The sequence below is a fragment of the Anser cygnoides genome, chromosome 5, assembly GCF_040182565.1.
Source record: "Anser cygnoides isolate HZ-2024a breed goose chromosome 5, Taihu_goose_T2T_genome, whole genome shotgun sequence".
Classification (NCBI taxonomy): Eukaryota; Metazoa; Chordata; class Aves; order Anseriformes; family Anatidae; genus Anser; species Anser cygnoides.
This window is the reverse complement of record NC_089877.1, coordinates 45528924-45547963: the sequence shown is the minus strand read 5'-3', so window position 1 is coordinate 45547963 and position 19040 is coordinate 45528924. Positions and strand designations below refer to the sequence as shown.

At 41.2% G+C, this 19040-nt stretch overlaps 1 protein-coding gene across 1 annotated transcript in view; it reads left to right on the top strand.

Moving 5' to 3' along the window:
- Window positions 1-19040, top strand: part of STON2 (stonin 2) — a 77613-nt gene that overhangs the window by 9724 nt on the left and 48849 nt on the right. The window contains exons 2-4 of the mRNA XM_066998168.1: window positions 7998-8212; window positions 8651-8905; window positions 15148-15345. Coding sequence (XP_066854269.1) covers window positions 8125-8212; window positions 8651-8905; window positions 15148-15345 — 541 coding nt within the window. The 5' untranslated portion in view covers window positions 7998-8124. The remainder of the gene's footprint in view (window positions 1-7997; window positions 8213-8650; window positions 8906-15147; window positions 15346-19040) is intronic.

Genomic DNA, 19040 nt, shown 5'->3' with positions numbered 1-19040 from the left:
ATATGCTCCTTGTATGAATCACTTTATCGGGTTTGAAAGAAGAAACCAGTTTTTAAAGCCATTTTCCTCCCATATTACAGATTAGAATGTCTCTTAGAATAGCATTATCATAGAACCATAGAACAACTCCAGTTGGAAGGGACCTTAAAGATCAAGTTCCAACCCCCTGCCATAGGCAGAGACACTACCCACTAGATCAAGTTGCCCAGGGCCTCATCCAACCTGGCCTTGAGCACCTCCAGGGATGGGGCATCCACAGCGTCTCTGGGCAGCCTGTGCCAGTGCCTCACCACCCTCTGCGTGAAGAATTTCCTCCTAACCTCTAATCTAAATCCCCCCTCTTTTAGTTAAAAACCATCCCCCCTTGTCCTATCATTGTCTGTCCAAGCAAAAAGTAACTGCTCTTCATGTTTTTTATAACCTCCCTTTAAGTATTGAAAGGCTGCAGTGAAGCCTTCTCTTCTCAAGGCTGAACAGCCCCAGCTCTCTCATCCTTTCTTCACAGGAGAGGTGCTCCAGCCCTCTGATTGTCTTCACGGCCCTCCTCTGGGCCTGCTCCAACAGCCCCACATCCTTCTTCTACTGGGGGCCCCAGACCTGGACGCAGTACTCCGAGTGGGGTCTCACAGGGGCAGAGCAGAGGGGGACAATCCCCTCCCTCAACCTGCTGTGTTATGTTGAGCAATAGTTGTGACTACTGCAAATTTGCCGTCCCAAAGCAGAATAAATTAACCTTTCACAAGGTAAAATGAGTATATGTCAGAGAAAAAGAGAGACCATTGCTTTCTCAACAGCCTAAATATTCTGGTGTTGGTAGCAGGAGAGAAACTTAGATGTTCCCTCTGAAAAACAGAGGAGCTTCTGCAACAGATAAATTGTGATCTAGAGAAAACAGCAGCTGTTGACCTTTCAGATATTAGACTTGGCACAAGTATTCCTGAGGGAGATGCTTATGGCTTTCTTACCGGCATGTCACCTACAGGCTCTCTTTTCTTACTGTCACTGAATGTGAGCTTCCAGCAAAGGTGAGCAGTATGTTTGTGGGGCATGGTTGTATGTGTGGTTGGGTTTTTGTGGTCAAGGGAAAATAAGGATATTTCAGGTCACCTCAGCTTTGACACTGCTTCTGTAACTGACTTGCAGTCTGGATTTAGGCAGATCACTTTGGAGTAATTGGGTATAGCTGTTAGTGTGGCTGCACTAGGTCCTGTGCTGAGAGAGACCCTCACCACTCTTCTGTCATCCGTTGTGCCAGATGGCTTTGGTTACCTTCAGTACCACACTCTGCCTCGCTCCATCTCAGTCTAAAATTGCCATCTGTATCATCAATCCATGGGACAGTGGCAGTGACCTACCTTGTAATGGCCTAAAGTGGGTTTGGCCAAGCTCTGAGCATGGAGTGCTATCAGGGCTCGCATTACTGTTCCCTTAGGAGTAATCTGTAGTGGGCAAAGCCATTACTGCTTCCAGAGAGGCTGGAGGAGTTTCACAAGTGAGTTGTTTTGGCTCCCTTTGAGCCCTAATTCTTCCTATCTATTGAGAACTTTCATATAATGAGTCTCATATGCACAGATAATGACTGAACTTCTAAAGCTAAATCTGAAATCATGGAACTTGTGTAATGTCACATATGAACCAGAGTAAGTAAAACTGGGTCAAGTTTTAAAACGTGCCAGAAATTTTCTTAGGGCAATTTATGATCTGGGGGAGCTTTATACGTGGAAAAAATATGACTGTCAGTATCAGGAAATATGTAGAATAATCATGACTTACTCTTGTCATTATCTAGGTTATTCATAAGGTAATCTTTTCTCAGGCATTTAGACAGAAGTTGGTGTAATGATTTTTCAGTAATAATAAAATTCAAATTCGGTTCCTTTATTTCATTGCATTTCTTTCAAGTATCTTTTTTCTTGTCATTTATCACTGGCTTTTGTTTTTGTTGTGGCACCCTGATGTACTTAGAACTTTCTTTTGAGGCTTGAGAACAGATTTCCAATTTGGAGTTTGTTTATTATTCAGGTCATGATGTGCTGATGGTCGCTGCTTGTTGCACGCCAAGTTGGGAGGAAAAAACATGAGCTCTCACTCATTTGGAAATATGCCCAAGGCAGCAATCATTCTGCAGTTCATGCTATTACAGTTGTTTTGTCTGTAGAGGTTTGCCAAACAGACGTGGTCAAGATAAAATTACGTATTTTTCCTTGAGACTTTGATGCAGTTTATGAAACTTGATTGTTACAGCCAAAGTCATAGTCATTTCTTCTTTGCTGTCCCTGTGGCTTATTTTCTTTTTCTGCTACCTGTAACATAACTTGTTTATTTTTTTTCCCTTCCATGGTCTCCTACAATAACTGAATGCAAACTACAGTAACGAGTTATTGTTTAGGTCCTTGGGATTGTACGGGAATGTATAAGCAAGAAAAATTGTATCATGTATGGATCACAAGATTTTTTTAGTGCTGCTGCCATGTAAGACAATATACTTAGTCTTTATAAATTTAGATGAAACTTGCTGTAGATACTACATTTGAAAAGCAAAACCTGAGTTTAATCATCTCAGGTTTTTATTCTATTTCATTTGTTTGTTTCTGTTTTCCCATCTAACTGTACTCTAGTGAGCTCTGGGTAGTGGTGATAAAGCCTGCTGCAGTATGCATCATACGTATGTAACTTGAAGCAGTTGAAGAAATGATCCTTAGTGCTTAAAATGATTAAATGTGCTAAGCTGTTTCTGTTGAATGCAGTTGAAATGTACTGAGAATCAATGTCTGAGTTTGCTGTCTCACTGTGTGAGTAGTTAATTTATCCTGATAGTGTTTCTGTAAATATACCGTGTAATTGTAGCTAATTCTAAAGTGTCTCAGTGGTGCCATGAACTGCTACTACTGTTAGTGTTTGTATTCACATAGTGGTAAAAGTTCCAATTAAAGTGAAGGCTCAGTGTACAAGGTGCTGGGTATGACACTCCTGATAATTAAGAAGATAATTACATAACTTGCTCAGATATTACATTGTTGGCTTAGCAAAGAAATGGAGAAGGATATTTCCTTTTATCTGTTGCTAGAGCAAAGGTATACAAAAGGAGAGACAAGTAAATGTGTCACGAGAAGAAATGGCTAGAAACTGAATTTACAGAGATCAGAAATGAGAAGTTTCTAGTTATCAAAGCAGTCTATCATTTTAAAATGAACATTCATCAGTATTAGAAAGGGATTATGTAAAGTCATCAATAAAAACATCAGGAGGATTACACAGCCAATAAGTTTTATTCCAGCTCTGTGATATTTGAAGAACTGGAAATAAGTGTCACCCATTTGTCACTCAGAATTGTATACCCCAGTGTGAAACTGTTAAGCAAAAAACAGAAACTTGAAGCAGAGATTTAAGCCTGTTAGAATTTTGAGATCTTGTGGTCAAAGCGCTGCACTGGAATTGATGGTAAGGATCATTGGGATCAGCGCATATAACATCTAGCTTTGTGTCATATTTACTATGTAGTAGTCAAACACCTTCACAAATTTTTGAATCACAAACTTTTGACAAAAAGCTGATAAATTAGTTCTTCTTTTTTTTTTTTTTTTCCAATTCTGCACCAAAAGCTTAATCCACATACTGCAAATCCAGAAGTAACAAAATCTAAACCGACGTGAATTCCATTTACGTACAGAGGTGTATTGCTGGCCTCGGAATACTTTGATCCAAGAAATGTGTTTCTACCTCCTTTTGTTTGAGCTGCACAGCATAAACTTTTGCTTTAACTGTAGCTCCCTTAAAGTAAAGAAGGACCCTTCTGTTCCCAATCTAGGCTCCAAAATCCATAGCTCTAGGAATAGCTATAGATGTTTGGGCAGTCTAAAGGATAGGGAGAAAAATTTTAAAATTATCTTATAGAGTGTTCTCAGCATTGTTTAAGTAGTGGGTGCTGATTGTTTTGCTAAGAAAAAGATGCAGATTTGTCCGTATTGTCAAATGGATCCCCTAAAGAAAATGTACCTCTGTAGTAGTTCTGCAAATTGCAGAACTGGCTGCAACTGAATGTGTAGTGGCATTGGTAGCATGCTGGCTAAAGCTCCTCATTTCATAATGGGTTGGCTTGGGGCATTTTCCTGAGGATGATTTTGGAAAGCGAAGAGAAGTAAAAATAATTTGAGGTGAAATTATGTATATTACTTGTAATCTGTATGGGAATTAGCTTCATGTTATTCATAATTCTGTTACAAGTATTTAGGTCAGGTGGTGGGATTAGAGCTTTCTTCTGAAAGCTGAGAGAGTGCAAAATGCTCTATGTTGTATATTTTTTTCATCCTAACACTCATCCACAGAGTGCCTCTGCTCTGAAAATCTTTGACACAATAATCTTCTCAGACCATGTTTCCTTGCTTCCAGACTGCTTGTCTAAAAGCTGTGATAACCCTGCTAAGTCAACACAATCATAGAATCATTAAAGTCGGAAAAGACCTCCAAGATCATCCAGTCCAACTGTCCCCCTGCTACCAATATTACCCACAAAACCAGGTCCCTAAGCACCACGTCCAACCTTTCCTGAAACACCCCCAGGGACGGTGACTCCAACGCCTCCTTGGGCAATCCGTTCCAATGCCTGACTGCTCTTTCTGAGAAGAAATGTCTCCTAATTTCTAACCTAAACCTCGCCTGGCGCAACCTGAGGCCATTCCCTCTAGTCCTATCAGTAGTTATCTGTGAGAAGAGGCCGACCCCCAGCTCCCCACACCTTTCTTTCAGATAGTTGTAGAGAGCAATAAGGTCTCCCCTGAGCCTTCCTCTTCTCCAGACTAAACAACCACAGGTCCCTCAGCTGCTCCTCAAAGGACTTGTGTTCCAGGCCCTTCAGCAGCTTCATAGCCCTTCTCTGGACAAGTTCCAGGGCTTCGATGTCCTTCTTGTAGGGAGGGGCCCAAAGCTGAACACAGTACTTGAGGTGCGGCCTCACCAGAGCAGAGTACAGGGGGACGATCACCTCCCTGTTCCTGCTGGCTACACTATTCCTGACACAAGCCAGGATGCCATTGGCCTTCTTGGCCACCTGGGCACAGTGCCAGCTCATGTTCAGGCAAGCATCGACCAACACCCCCAGATCCTTTTCCTCTGCACAGCTTTCCAGCCACTCTGCCCCAAGCCTGTAGCACTGCATGGAGTTGTGGCCAAAGTGCAGGACCCGGCACTTAGCCGTGTTGAACCTCACCCCATTGGCCTCTGCCCATCGATCCAACCTGTCCAGGTCCCTCTGCAGGGCCTTCCTACCTTCCAGCAGATCAGCACTTCCCCCCAGCTTGGTGTCATCTGCAACCTTCTCCTTCATGCACCAAACTGGGAATTCTGTACAAAATTCTATCAGTGGGGAAATTGTATAATCTGAGTATGCACTTAATGCTGCGCTTCATGGTAGCCTGATGTTTTTCGTTCTTACTATCTATTGTAAGGTGCGTGTCTGCAGTATATACTGCATTCGTGTGGAGACCCAGAACTGCATCCAACAGCTTGATCTGGAATTGGGGCTAGGGGCAGTCATTTCTCATGCTGTGACGTGAGGGTTTCTGTGGTGCTGAAATGAGAGGGTGCCTGGTAAAAACCTAGGAGTAAAACCAAACAGAACAAATCCAACTCCAGCCAGCTATTCTAGACTGAAGTTTTGCTGTCTGGTATTGAGTGGATTTAGAAAGTATGCTTGTCCCAAGTAGGGTTAAAAAAAAAAAAGGCAAATCTATGCTAAAATAATGGTATAATTCTCCCACATACCTGCACAGCTGAAACAGTTCATTTTCTTGCCTTCTTTCATGACTTTTTTCCCTTGACATTTAAAAAAAAAAAAAAGAAGCTCTACTGGCGTCTGTGTGCATTAAAAGCAAAATAAACTGTTTTCTTTTTTCATTTCCTGTCATTTCATGCTTCCGTCAGGTTTTTTCCAGGAGAAAGGAGAGGCCAGTACTCAGTTGTTTAGGAAAAGATGACTTAATTGATCTCACGAGGAGAGCAAGATAGCAAGGTCAGCGTCTCCTTCCATCACCTGGAGTCCCTGGGACCCTAAATGTCAGTTTATTCTTTTTCTCTTAGCTCACCTCTATGCTTAGTTTTGTGTTTTTTTATTAAGAGCACCCAAAGTCAGTTCAGTCTGAGGCAGGGAAGGGCCTGCACAGTACATGAATGAACCTGGGGAGGAACAACCCCAGGCCGCAGTATATGCTGGGGGCCACCTAGTTGGGGAGCAGCTCTGCAGAAAAGGCCCTAGGAGCTCTGGGGGACACCAAGCTGAACGTGAGTCAGCAATGTGCCATTGCTGCTGAAAAAGCTAACAGTGTTCTTGGCTTGCGTTAGGCACAGTATTGCAAGTACGTCAAGAGAGGTGGTCCTTCTGCTTTACTTAGCACTGGTGAGGCCACACGTGGAGTGCTGTGTCCGGTTCTGGGCCCCAGCACAAGACAGACATGGACATACTGGGAACAGTTCAGTAGAGGGCTGCCAAGATGATCAGAGGTCTGGGGCACCTCACCTGTGAGGAGAGGCTGAGTTGGGACTGTTCAGCCTAGAGAAGAGAAGGAGGGATCTTATCAATGTCTATACATAACTGAAGGGAGGGTGCAATGAAGATGGAGCCAGGCTCTTTTCAGTGGTGCCCAGTGCCAGGACAAGAGACAGTGGGCATAAACCGGAATGCTTCAGAAAATGAATATGGACCTATGAATTCTCTCTATTAGGTGTCAGGCTGTTGTGTGACTTTCAGACTTCTGAAGTTTAGCTCTTTAAAGCAGCTCTTATTTGCTGATCGGCCTTTACCAGTCCAATAACTTTGTGGCCCTGAATAGAATAATCATGCTGGAGCTATGGAATGATCTACTTCCTGCAGAAAATGCTTCAAGAGTAAAAGTATTTAAATATTGTTCTGTCCTTTGGACCTAAACAATGTTTAGGGTAAGGAGAAGCCTCAGTAAAATATCTGTTCTTGTACACCAACATGAAATTTCACCACAAAATATATATGCTATTTGGGTGAGAGACAGAGATGCCTCGTAAAGTGCATTAAAATAACCAAGTTTGAGTTTTAATATTTTCAAGTACTTAAATACCATGGCAACAGTAGCTTCAGTACTTGAGGTGATTAGGGACAGAATTCCCACTCTTTCCTAGACAGAGGCAATAGTCCTCAGAGAGTTTTGAAGTGTTCTGCAAATCTGAGGCAGTCACGGGTGCTTGTAAAAGGAGAATTTCTCTCTCTGGGCCTGACCTTCCCAGCTATTAGCTGACAAGCAGAGTCCTTGGCAGTGTCCCATCCACTCTAGCAGACTCACAGATCTGTGTGGGGTACATCCCATTGAATAAAGTTGCTGTTTCTGTAGAAGTGTTTGCTGGGCTACCACAAAATTGTGCTTAACTCCAGGCAAGATTTAAGACGTTGTTTTTTAAACTTAAAATCTGACATTCCAGTCAAGTGGCACAGTTGAAAGTGCAGCTATCTGAAAGGGCATCTTTTTATGCCCAGACTGTGATGAGAGTCATGGGCAATCCATCCCAGTTCCAGAACTGGATACTTAAATTTTATTGATAATGAGGCATGCAGCTTATTGCTAGCTCTTGAGAAAGATATAAGTGGCAAACTGAACAAGGACATGACAACACATTGGAACTGAAGCTATGTTGCATCATAACCAAAATTCATTGGACTGGGGGGAATTCCCTGATAACCTCTCTTACAGGGTTTCTGAGAGACATAGATCCCTGAGTAAGGACTTGTTGTTTTTGATGAGTGACTGTTTTAACATGAGGATATTTGAAGACCCTTGGAAGCTTTAATCAAGGAGTTGTTCAACTGTAGCCTTCATCTAGTCACAGGTGACATTCCTCTCTTAAGGGTGGCAGCATTTTGACAGTACTGTGCCTGTGATAGATAAAGTGTCTTAATATTCTGTATTATTAAAATAGTGGCACCGGTTTCTCCCATTTAATTTTCTAAAAAGCATTATTTAATCCTTTCTTAACAGCATTTGAAAAAAAAAAAGAAAGCACAAAGGAAGAGTTTCCCTCTGTTGGCTTATCTTCACTGTGCCTCTCTCCCAATCTGCTTCCTCCTTATAATCACTAAGTGAAGATGAGTAGCCTGCTGTGAATATGACGTCTCTGACTAGCGTCATTGCCTCCAACCAGTCTGAGTGGGTGTCCTTCGCAGATGAGTTGCTCCTCCCGGTTAAGCCACGAGGTAAGGTACTTCTGATTTTCTTTGAATTGTTTAAGACTTTTTGTTTGAATTATACTATCATATACATAGCATAGCGAGTTATCATACCATTTAGGATCATATAACTTGTTTTCTAAGTGGAAGTGATATGAGTAAGGGTTGAATTATGTCTTGTTACCCTGATGTAATATGAGAATTGGGGCCAAAAATGTAAAGCACTTTCCCAGCTCTTAGCACAGATCTATTATAGGGTTTGGGTCTGTCCTTAGAGATACGACCATGAAGGAAATCTCACCCATTACAATTAAGTGCAAATCTATGCCCAGTGTTAGGTTGAAAACTGTATTAGGTGAAGGAAAATTTTGCATGTACATTCAAAGTCAAATTTTAGAGATCTCAATAAAAAACAATGAAGTAATGGTCATTCCTACTAATATTTCTATTTTTTCTCCATTTTAGGTAGCACTGAGGAGCCTCTGGAAAAATGTTTTTCTTCTTCAGACACTTCCTCAGAAGAGAGCCATAATGTGGATGGAGAATTTCAGGACCTCTCCCACACAGAGACAGATGATGCAGGTGACAAGCCCAAGGAGGATTCTACCGTGCTTGGGAACCATGTGTGTCCCAGAGCTGATCTGTCATCATCTATCAGAGCTTGGGTTCAGTTTGAAGATGCACCATGGACCAGTGCTCCAACCACCCATCCACAAGCAGGTGAGGCACATGCATGAAAAGGTCCATTCCAGTAATTTAACAAAATACAGTGAGAGCCTACCAGATTTTTACCTTCCTCTTTGATTTCTCAGAGGTTGAATTTTGATTACTGTGTACTGTATTTTAACACAACTACTGTTGTCAGAGTTTCAAAAAGGGATTATGACATAGTTCTGGATTGAACTAGCAACAAAAACACAATGTCTTTTCTTCAAGGAAAAAAAATGAAAAGCTTCCGTGATTCATTCAGCCTATATCTTGACCTTGGAGAGTGCTGACATGCATTCTTGGGGAAGCAATGCAGTGGTACTTGTAGTAGTGATGTTTGTTATGTAGAGGTATGAACAGCCATCTGAAAAGTTTGAGATGTATTTGCCCACGTAATCTGGAACTGAAAGAATATTGATTCCTCTCTATGTTTGATGTTGTTATCTGCTCAAAATCCCCACACTGCTTTTGCCAGAAGCTTGCTTGCTGGTGTGCCAGTTCCATCAGTACGTTTTGCTGTCTTCTGATGCTCGAGCACCTTGAGATTTACAAAGACAATGGAAGTTGAGCCTATCTCCAGGACTGCATATGTTTTTGTTCCAATATAAAAGTTCTTTCTGACGTGCTTCAAACATATATGCAAAGCTTCTGGCTTACCTCCTCAGCTTGCATTAACTCATACAGCTATATAAGCTTCTAGCTTTTCTGTACGAACACGCTTCTGTCCCTTCTTATAGGAGACTGCTGAGTAATTGCCCAAAGAAAACATTTAGTTTACTTTTTCATGCCTAAATTGAGATACTCTCTTAACAATACCACTTGGTTACTTCTAGTTATTAAAGTGGTTTTAAAAGTTACAGTTTTATTCTGCTCACTGAGTCCATCAAATATTCCCTGCAACGTAAATAGTGCTTCTGTCAGAAAACTTGGATTAGCAACTTTGAATTGGGCTTTAAGTTTTTTGTTTTCCATCAGCTCTTTTTGTGGGTCCTACAGGTTAGTCCACTTGAGACAGTGGTTAGACTTTTGTGCAGGACAGGTGGGGGAATCTTCAGGCAAAGATTTTTCTGTTAAGCTCTTCATAAGTCCTACTTACCTTTATGTTTGTTTGTTAATTGCTCTTAGTTGTAAATACTTACTGATCCTGGTGAAAAGGAGAGAAAGAATAGCACTCACAACTGTAAATTTGTAAAACTAAGGTGCTTTACCTCTCTATTAGCTAATTTCACAGTTAGGTGAAAACAATACAGACCCTCCTCCTTTCTCTTATTCACACAGATACATACAGCCACGTACTTTTTCAAATGTAGCTGTTGGTTGCTCTTACACCACATTTCCTTCCTAATGTGATGTCCTTGTTGACTGGAAAATCTTAAGTGCACCTTCTTACCAAACAACAACAAAAAATATTTGATCAGATTAAAGAAAGGTAGCTGGAAAAAACAAAACAAAAAAAAACCCATAAAACTAATGTAATGGTGTATTACTTGATTTCCTGTTCTTAAAGGGATGTGGCTGAGTTTCAAGGTCTGTGCTTAGCAGGAGCAGTGCCTCTTGGTTTGTATTTTTGGTCACAGGATACAGGTCATAGGCAGAGCTCTTGGATATCCAAAAGAGGTGATCAGAGAAGACTGTTCAAAAACATGGCTGTTTTTAAAGAAGGCACCCATTTTTGCCCTGTGAGGGCTTGGCCTAAGTGATCCATGCCACTGGAGGGATATTTGCACTCTAACTTTCAGCATCAGACTGAGATTAATGGAGGAGGATGGTTCCCGGGGCGGGCATATTGTGAGCCTTGCTTTGTTACTCCCTGTAATCCCTGTGTGGGAGGCTGCTTTTCTCTATTTACTATATAGGAAGCCTAGGGAGATTTTTTCTAAAATGAGGTGATGTGCATAACCTGAGTATAAAATCCATATTTATGAGGCGGTCCCACTCCTATTCAAGACCCCATCATTTAAATGGCCAGACCAGCACAGCTGACAGCCACCAAAGGGGAGGTCACAGAGCAGGAGAGATGACAGCTCTTTGCTGGCTGTCTGCTCTGAGGGGGTTTTGACAGCCAGAAGTAGGATAAACTTCAGACTTGTTCTCGGTTAATTTGCAGTCACATCTTTTTCTGTGGGCAGCAGCAAAGCCAGAATCTTTCTGGTACAACCGTGATACACTGACACGGTCTGTGGAAAGCCTGCAGTGACAGCAATTGTTCATTTCCAGTAGCAAACAGCCCACATGAGAACAATAGTGAATAGCCAGTTGGAGGGGAAAAGTAGGAACACCGACTATCAACAGACAGATTGGTGTGAGAAGGATGGAGATGTTTGAAATCTGTTTCCTGTGTAGGCAGCTGTGAAGAGCGATGTCCTGAAGTCTCAGCATCCCCAGCCGTGTTCCTGTCAGGGCTCCAGCACTTAGGAAATGGTCTGTCTGTCCCTCCACACTGAAGCATCTGCACAGCTGACTAGACAATTACCCTGACTGATGGCCAGGCTGCCTGGAAGCACGTTTTGAAAAAGGCTCACAAAAGGATGTTTCCAGAGCACCTTAAGAGCAGAGAGGACAGGTTCTAGGAGAGACAGATGCTATCTTCTTCTAACCTTAGTGTCACTATACTTCTGCACAGGTTCCTCAGAAAGAGAATCTGTCCAAAAGTGATCACCATCTGGAAAAATTATTTTAAAAAGGCAGCTACCACGTGGTGGTTATCCTGTAAGAAATATGTTTAAAAGAAAAGCAAATCTAATGCTGGACTCTTTTTCTGGTAAAAGTGAAAACATTATTGAGGGAGCAGAAACCAGGGGGACTGATAGCAAGAAACAGAGCTGAAAAGAATTCAGAAGATGAAAAGAGCGTAAAGGCTGAGGTGTAGCAATGAAAAACATACATTGTGAGCCTTAGAGTAGAAATTGCCTTTGTTTAGGACATTCCTGTAAACCCTTCATTCTACCAGCTTCAGACAGAATAAATGCCTGAAACATTTGAAAAGCAAAATCTCTTACTTTCAAAATACTTCTGCCTTTCACGTTTATGCATAGGCGACTGACAGCTGCATAGTCATGTGGCTTTCTCCTGGGAAGCAGTAGCTCTTGAGTGAGGTCACAGAAATGATGCATTGTGGTGCCCTCTTCTACATTTCCCTTTTGCTGGAAAAATAAGAAACCTGATTTTTCTCATAGTTATTATCTGGCTAGTCAGCCTCGTCAAACTGATAGTGCAAAAATGAAAACTGGGATGTTTAGAAATCACCCAAATGTTCCTATCACAAATGTTACATAATCAGTAAATGATCACAGCCAGCCAGTGACATAACATTTGCATTTGTTATACAATGGGCTTTCAGCTAGCAATCTCATATTCTATCGGTGTTAGCTGCACCCTTGCATTCAATGAGGTATTCAGCAAAGCACCAAAATTAGAGCGAGGCAAGATCTATTACATCATCTGTTCCACCCCCACTCCTTCTTCCCGAGAGCTTTGTCTAGTTTTAAATGGCTCAAGTAACTTGGTCTCATACTGTGTCCCTGGAGAGGCTGTCCCACAGTGAGACAAATCTCAGTTTAACCATTTTGTGCTGTTCTGTCTGAAAATGGAAAGTAAGTGCAACATGAGGTCAGCAACTGAAAACCAGACAACTTTAATGCTGTCTTAAAATCAAGAAAATCTGAGGTCCTGTGTGATAGGAAAAAAAACAATGTTTATGTTAACAAGGTTTATGGGAATACAGTGCAGGGATCAAGGAATATGTCCTCAAAACACCTAAAAGGAATGAATGCTTAAAAGTAAATCTGCTAATTAAAATCCAAGCCAGTGTATTAAGAACAAATGGATGCAGAAAAATAAAAATGCAAATAGAAGGAAACATTGGAAAACACAGAAGGAAACACTTTGGGAAACAAAGAGTTGATTTTTTACTATTCTTTGCATGCTATGGGATTTGCATTTTCGGAACAGTTCTGTCCCTGGTCTTTTAACACAAACAGATTTCTGAGAACTGCTGCAACTGGAAGGCTTTGCCTCTGCATCCACTGACATTGGAGGCTGAATTCCAAATTTCTTGGAAAAAAACCTACATCATTTAGGATTTCTGTTTCAGCACTTCCGGGAGGCTGGAGAGCAGCAGGAGCATCTGAAGACAGGCCTAAACGTGCAGATGTTTGTTTCAGCTTGTCTTGCTTTTTGAGATTGATAGTTGTTTGACTCAGTATAGGCGAAAATTTTATAGTTTCAAATTCAGGAACCTAACAGTGGTAGGTGGAAGCTGACTGTAGTAAGATTCTAAGGAATGCTTGTTACAGGAAAAGCTCTCTATGGTTACTGTTTTCCAAAATAAAAGTCACTTTATTTAGAAAAAATATATTCTTCCAAAGTGGCACAACTTACCTGCAGTGAAATTAATTTGCCCTAGAAGTATTCTGCAATGATGTTCCAATCAGTGTCACTCCTTAGACAAAATTTGGGTTTGGAAAGCAACAAACAAAAAAGAATTACTGTTATTATATAAGTACATGAATTATTAAATCCTGTGGGTGTCTAAATTAGCCGGTTTTTCATATTGCTGACTGACTTTAACAACAACAAAAAAAAGGCACCACTGCAAATTTACAGCTAAGATCTTTTTTTATCAAACACACCTAGAAAAAGTGTGTCTTGTTACTGGTTCACATATGGAGATCAGCATTGAAGCTTGTCTTCTGTGTCCAATTGAGCATTGTCTGTCAAAGCAACTTCAGGTAAAGTTTTAAGGTTTGCTTTTCAGATACCTCACACAATGTTTAACAAAAGGCCCGAGGGGCTGGCCGACTATAATCAGGTACTTGTCATCACTTCTTGACAGGCATCAAGCATGACACAGTGCAGAATTACTGAATGGAGAAGTGGGGCTTTTTAGGTTGTGTTACTATAACATAGTTGTCAGTATGTGTGATGTGATAAGGAGATAGATCTACTTTCAGCTCCTCATCCTTCAGGATGACTACTCAGAAGCAGCTCAGTACATAGGCTCACAGCTGTACAAATATAAATAGATTAGTGCTTGCTTACCTGAGGGTAACAGCACAGCTATATAAAGTAAATTTGCACTTCTTAGCTGGCAAGGCAGGGAGCACTGTTTGCATAGTACCTCTATGCACACAGAAAGGTATGTTTTTCCATAACGAGGTGGTGTCCCATCACACTGTTCTGATGGAGAGAGAGAGAGAGAAATCCTCTTCAACGTTAATTTGCCATTTTCTTCCAAAGTATTTGTCAGCCTGATAAAGGTTGGTTGTGTGTTACATGCTGAGACAGGAACCTCTGTATCTCAGGATGTTCTATAAATGCAGATTTGAGGTGCATTGAGATATTTGTTGGTTTAAAAGATAAACATAGATTTACTAATTTAGCAAACAGTTATTATGCCAAGGTTAAATCAGAAATTAGAAATTCTTTAGTTCAGGAGGATTTTTACTGCATCTTTTTTTTTCCTCTTTACTAGAGTCACCCATTTGTTAACTCAAATGTTAATGTGAATGATATGGTGGGTAGAGTATACAAGATAAATTCATAGCAGTGCACGTATAAGATTGTTTTATCAGCTCTGGATGATGGTTAGGCAGGACTTACTGCTTGACATGTAGACTCTGGCAAGAAAGCAGAATGGGATTTTTGGCCTAAACTAAGCAGAAATTTTGTTCAGTTTACTCAGATTGGGGCACTTCATTCTGCATATTCAGACACACAAGCCATTTCTAATTCACATCAATAGGTCATTTTATTTTTATACTCTACTCCCATATGTAGCTTCCTTAAGATGACTGCTACATTTGAATGGGCATCACAGGTACAGAATGCTTAATGAAATATAATAAAACTACTTTATAAAATCTATGGTACTATAAGAACTCCACTGTGTCACACAACACAGATACTCAGATCTTGTCAGCAGTGGCAGAAGCATGAAATCTAACTGCTCTGAAAAGGTACTGCTTCTACAATACTTGAACAACAGGAAAACTAATAGCTGCCAGCAGTACGGGATGTAAGGCAGACAGATGAGTAGTGCTGCTCCCATCCAGTGGAGGCTAACAGTGCCACGCACTCGTTAAGTTGTTGTGTGTTTGTTATAAAATAACTGTGTTGCTGTGGGTGTTGGAATTAATACTTAAGAGAGTCTCAGTACAAGGTATAGTGTATCTCTGGAACAGTGATCATCTGCTTCTGGAGGATAGATAGCCTTGTAAGTCTCTCACTGGTGCTTGTTTGTTTCCTGCATCCAGTGTCTCCATCAAAAGCACCCAGCTGGACCTCCCCCTCCTCCAATTCGTCTGAGAGGCATGCCCATGCATCGGAGAGCAGCTGGACAACCAACTCAGAGGATACCAGCAGCCCCAGCATCGCTCCATCCTACACAGATCTGCAGTCAGTTAATACTGAGGACTTGACTAGTGGTGGAACATCTGCAGCAGATTCAGCTGGTAAGAGGGGAGCTTCAAGTTTCTGTCTCAATCTTTTTGACGTTACTCAGACACTGTGCTCAGAATCGAACTACAGGAAATGCATCCAAAGCAGAACAAACTCAAGGATTAGGCAAACTAATGCTTTTTTTTAAGGTCCAATCCCCAAGTAATCTCACTTGGATTTTGCACACCCATGATATGTGCAGGTTGCCAAAGTAAGAGCCAAACACAACTGTGTACATGTTGGTGAACTTAGCTCAGTGAAATGCTGCAGTATTTCTTTTGCATACCACATCAGCTTAAGCTCTTGGTATATGAGGAGCTCGCTTTCAGTATACTTTGGGAGAAGTCCGGTGCCCTTCCTGATCTTCTGTGCAGAAATGTTTTTAATTCACCAAAGTGTTCAGCTGAGGCAGGCCCAGGTCTCCACACTTCCCGCAGTTTCAGTGAGTGCCAAAACACAGATCTAGGCTGCTGGATGCACTGTTATTGTAGAATAATAAAAAGACAGCGTAGGAGATGACAGGTGGTGGTTCAGCAGCAGATTTTGATCCATTAAGGATATTGGCTGACCTTACAGTGATCTGTTCATGCCAGATGATGCCCTGACTGCAGAGAAATGTCCTGTGTGGCATTGCAGCTCTTTACACCTCAGCTGTATTCTAGAACCTCTGAAGCAGGAGAAATATAGCAGAATGGTGCCATCGATGTCATGCAGAGCTGGGATGATGAGAACTCCTGCATGATAAAGCAGACTTTCACAGAGCACAAAAAGAGCTCCTCTTGGGCTTGCCATGTCAGAACACAAAAAGGAAAGAAACAAGTAGCTCCAGGAGCAGGCAATTCCTGGAGCACCTGCAGTATATTGGAAGCTATCCAGATGAGTCTGAGGACAGTCAGTGGCTACCCAGTTCAATGGAAATTGATTTGCTGGTGCCATAATAGCTCAGACAAGTAAGACATTTAATAATGTGTTTTGCTTTAGGTGGTGAATGTAACAATGTGTGTAACAGATGTGCTTTGCTGCTCTAAAAAAAAAAATCAACAAAAACAAGAAATCAAATTTTGATCTATTTAGTGATGATCAGGACAATGCAAGTAGATCAGGTTCAATATTTTTTCAAGTAAGAAAAATGTATAGATGAGAAAAGCTTGAAAAAATCTGGTCAGTGCTCAGAGAAAAGTTATGTTAGCAATGGTGAATTTTCATTGCCCAAACACCATAGAAGATAATCTTGGATCCACTGTCATATCACCACCAGTCTTGAATTTATGCTGCATGCAAAATGCTTAAGCATCTACTGTATGTCGAAGTTCAGGGCACAGCATTTTGCGAGGGAACAGATGAAAGCCTGAGGTAGGTCTGAATGCAGGCATACACAGAGCTGAGTCCCAGTGGTGAGAATTGTAGTGTCCAGGGCTGTTAGGCTATAAGCAGGTAAGACTAGCTGGCAATCAACTTTCTCTCAATTTACACAAGATGTAGGAGCAAAACCATTCCGTGGGCTTGAGCTTTATCTAGCGCATGTGTTTATGTAAGATACGACCTTGGAAGATATCCTAGAATGATGGTAGAGACCTCAGCAATCCCAGTCTGGGAGTTTACCCTCACTACGGGAGGGACCACAGAAAGCCTCCTGACTGATGGAGTCAGGATAAGCTCAGTGATATCCTGTAAAGACAGTGAGGTTTACAGCAGTGAAGGTAAATACAGCATGAGCAGACCTGAAAGCAAAGATTCGCTCTTCAGAGAGCAGTTAGAAGATGTTGTGCTTTATTGCCAGTGCTGGTTTGAACTCCAGCACCAAGAAGCCTTTTACGATACCTTTGTTATATGAGGGACTGTTCCAGCCTGCAGCAGCTAGCCAATAAATGTGGATCAGACTGTCCATATAACACGGGCATCTTTATACGGTTATAACAACAAGAACTTCACAAGCCAGGGATCGTGAACTGCTAGGGTTTCACAGTGTTTGTGAAGCTGTATTTGGTGCAGTGGCCTGTAGCTTCAGAGCTTCCTCCCATGCATTGCTGTGTTGCTCAGCTTGGATCAAGGAGCATGGAGAGAAGCACTTTTGGCATTTGTGCTCTACTCTGCAAGATAAATAACACAGGACATCTCTGTTACTGATACAATTGAAGTATTTATTCATTCTGAAATGGATGCCTGCCTCCATTTTTTTTAAAGAAAGACCAAATATCTACACATAAGGGGAGCAAGGGAGAGGTTTTCCTTATGATTTGAGATTTGGAAGCCCTGAGATCTGTTCAGAAGTTGCACACAACTACCTCACAGCTAAATGTTTCACATTAGAACAGTGTGTCCCTTACATAGCTTGGCTTGGATTTCTGCACTTCACTGTTCATCTCTAAAATAATTTTATTTATATAAATTAAAAATAAATATTGACTTATTAAAAATTAATATATGTAGGATCTGTATGTAACTAAAATAGATAAGATGTATTATACATTAGCACATGTAATATTTAATAGAATAATAAAGTCTATATTACATATAATCATGAAGTTCATATATAATCATATGCATTATATATATTATATATGGCATATATTACTCTGATTTTGTATGATACAGGCATAGAATTATCATATATACGATATATGTTTACACGTATATACACACATACACACACACCCTTGTGTAGATGTTTGCTGTATATTTTAGGAGTTTTACTGCCAGTTCTGTTGTTGTTTATGCTCTGATTGGTATCTAAGGAGAGCTGCAGCTACGCCAGGTTTGATGTTGACAGTTCAGCTTGCTGAGCAGTTGTCCTGTTTGGCGTTCTCCTAAAACTCCAGGACTATTGGGGATTGTGAGGGAATCACTCCGTTATTATTTTCTAACATCTGCATGTTTGGAGATAGAAGGTTGCATGTGTGACCCCGAATGGCTCAACATTTAGAAAGTTAACAAATAACACAAGGAATTAACTTTGAGAGTTTTGTTATTTTAAAAGTAAACTGTGCATTTTGAGGGGATTCTGCTGCTTTCTTTTTAAAACTTGGAGATGACAGCTCTGGCAAGCTTAGCTTCAGCTAGTTCTTGAAGGTGATGGAGGGCAAGTACTAGCTGAAGTTTGAACTTTTCAAACCTTCCTCCTCGCCTTATATGCAGTAGTTTTCATACAAATACTGTTTCTTTGACTTTAGCCTGCTAGATACTGAGTCCTGGTATTATGACTGCAAGAATGGTATTCTGTAGGTTTCAAACAAGCAGCTTTGAATAGATTATACAGCTGTGCAGTGTGTTGGCATTGAATGCAAGAAACTGGCTACAAGCATTGTTACAAGCTCTGGAGGTACTGAACATTAATAACCAGACCAGAGGGGAAATAGCATATGCTGACAGTTACTGCCTTCTGCCCAGAACTGCACTTCAGCGATGCTGTGTAAATATTAACCAACTTGTTCTGGTTCCAAGTCCCAGACACAGGACAAATTCTAGGTGGGAGAGCCTGCCAAAGTCAGCTGGAGAGACTGCACAGAGGAGCATCAAACCCTGCCTTCAGGGAGGAGGGGACTCAGGAATACGATGAGGAAATAGCATCCAGAATCTGTTCTTGCACTTGTTCAGTGCCAGAAGCAAGTTTTCTTTTCTTCCTCACATCCAATACTAGCCAGCAGCTAGCAATTCAGGAATTTTATAAACCAGTTTTAATCCAATATTTTTCTTAAGATATTTCTAACTT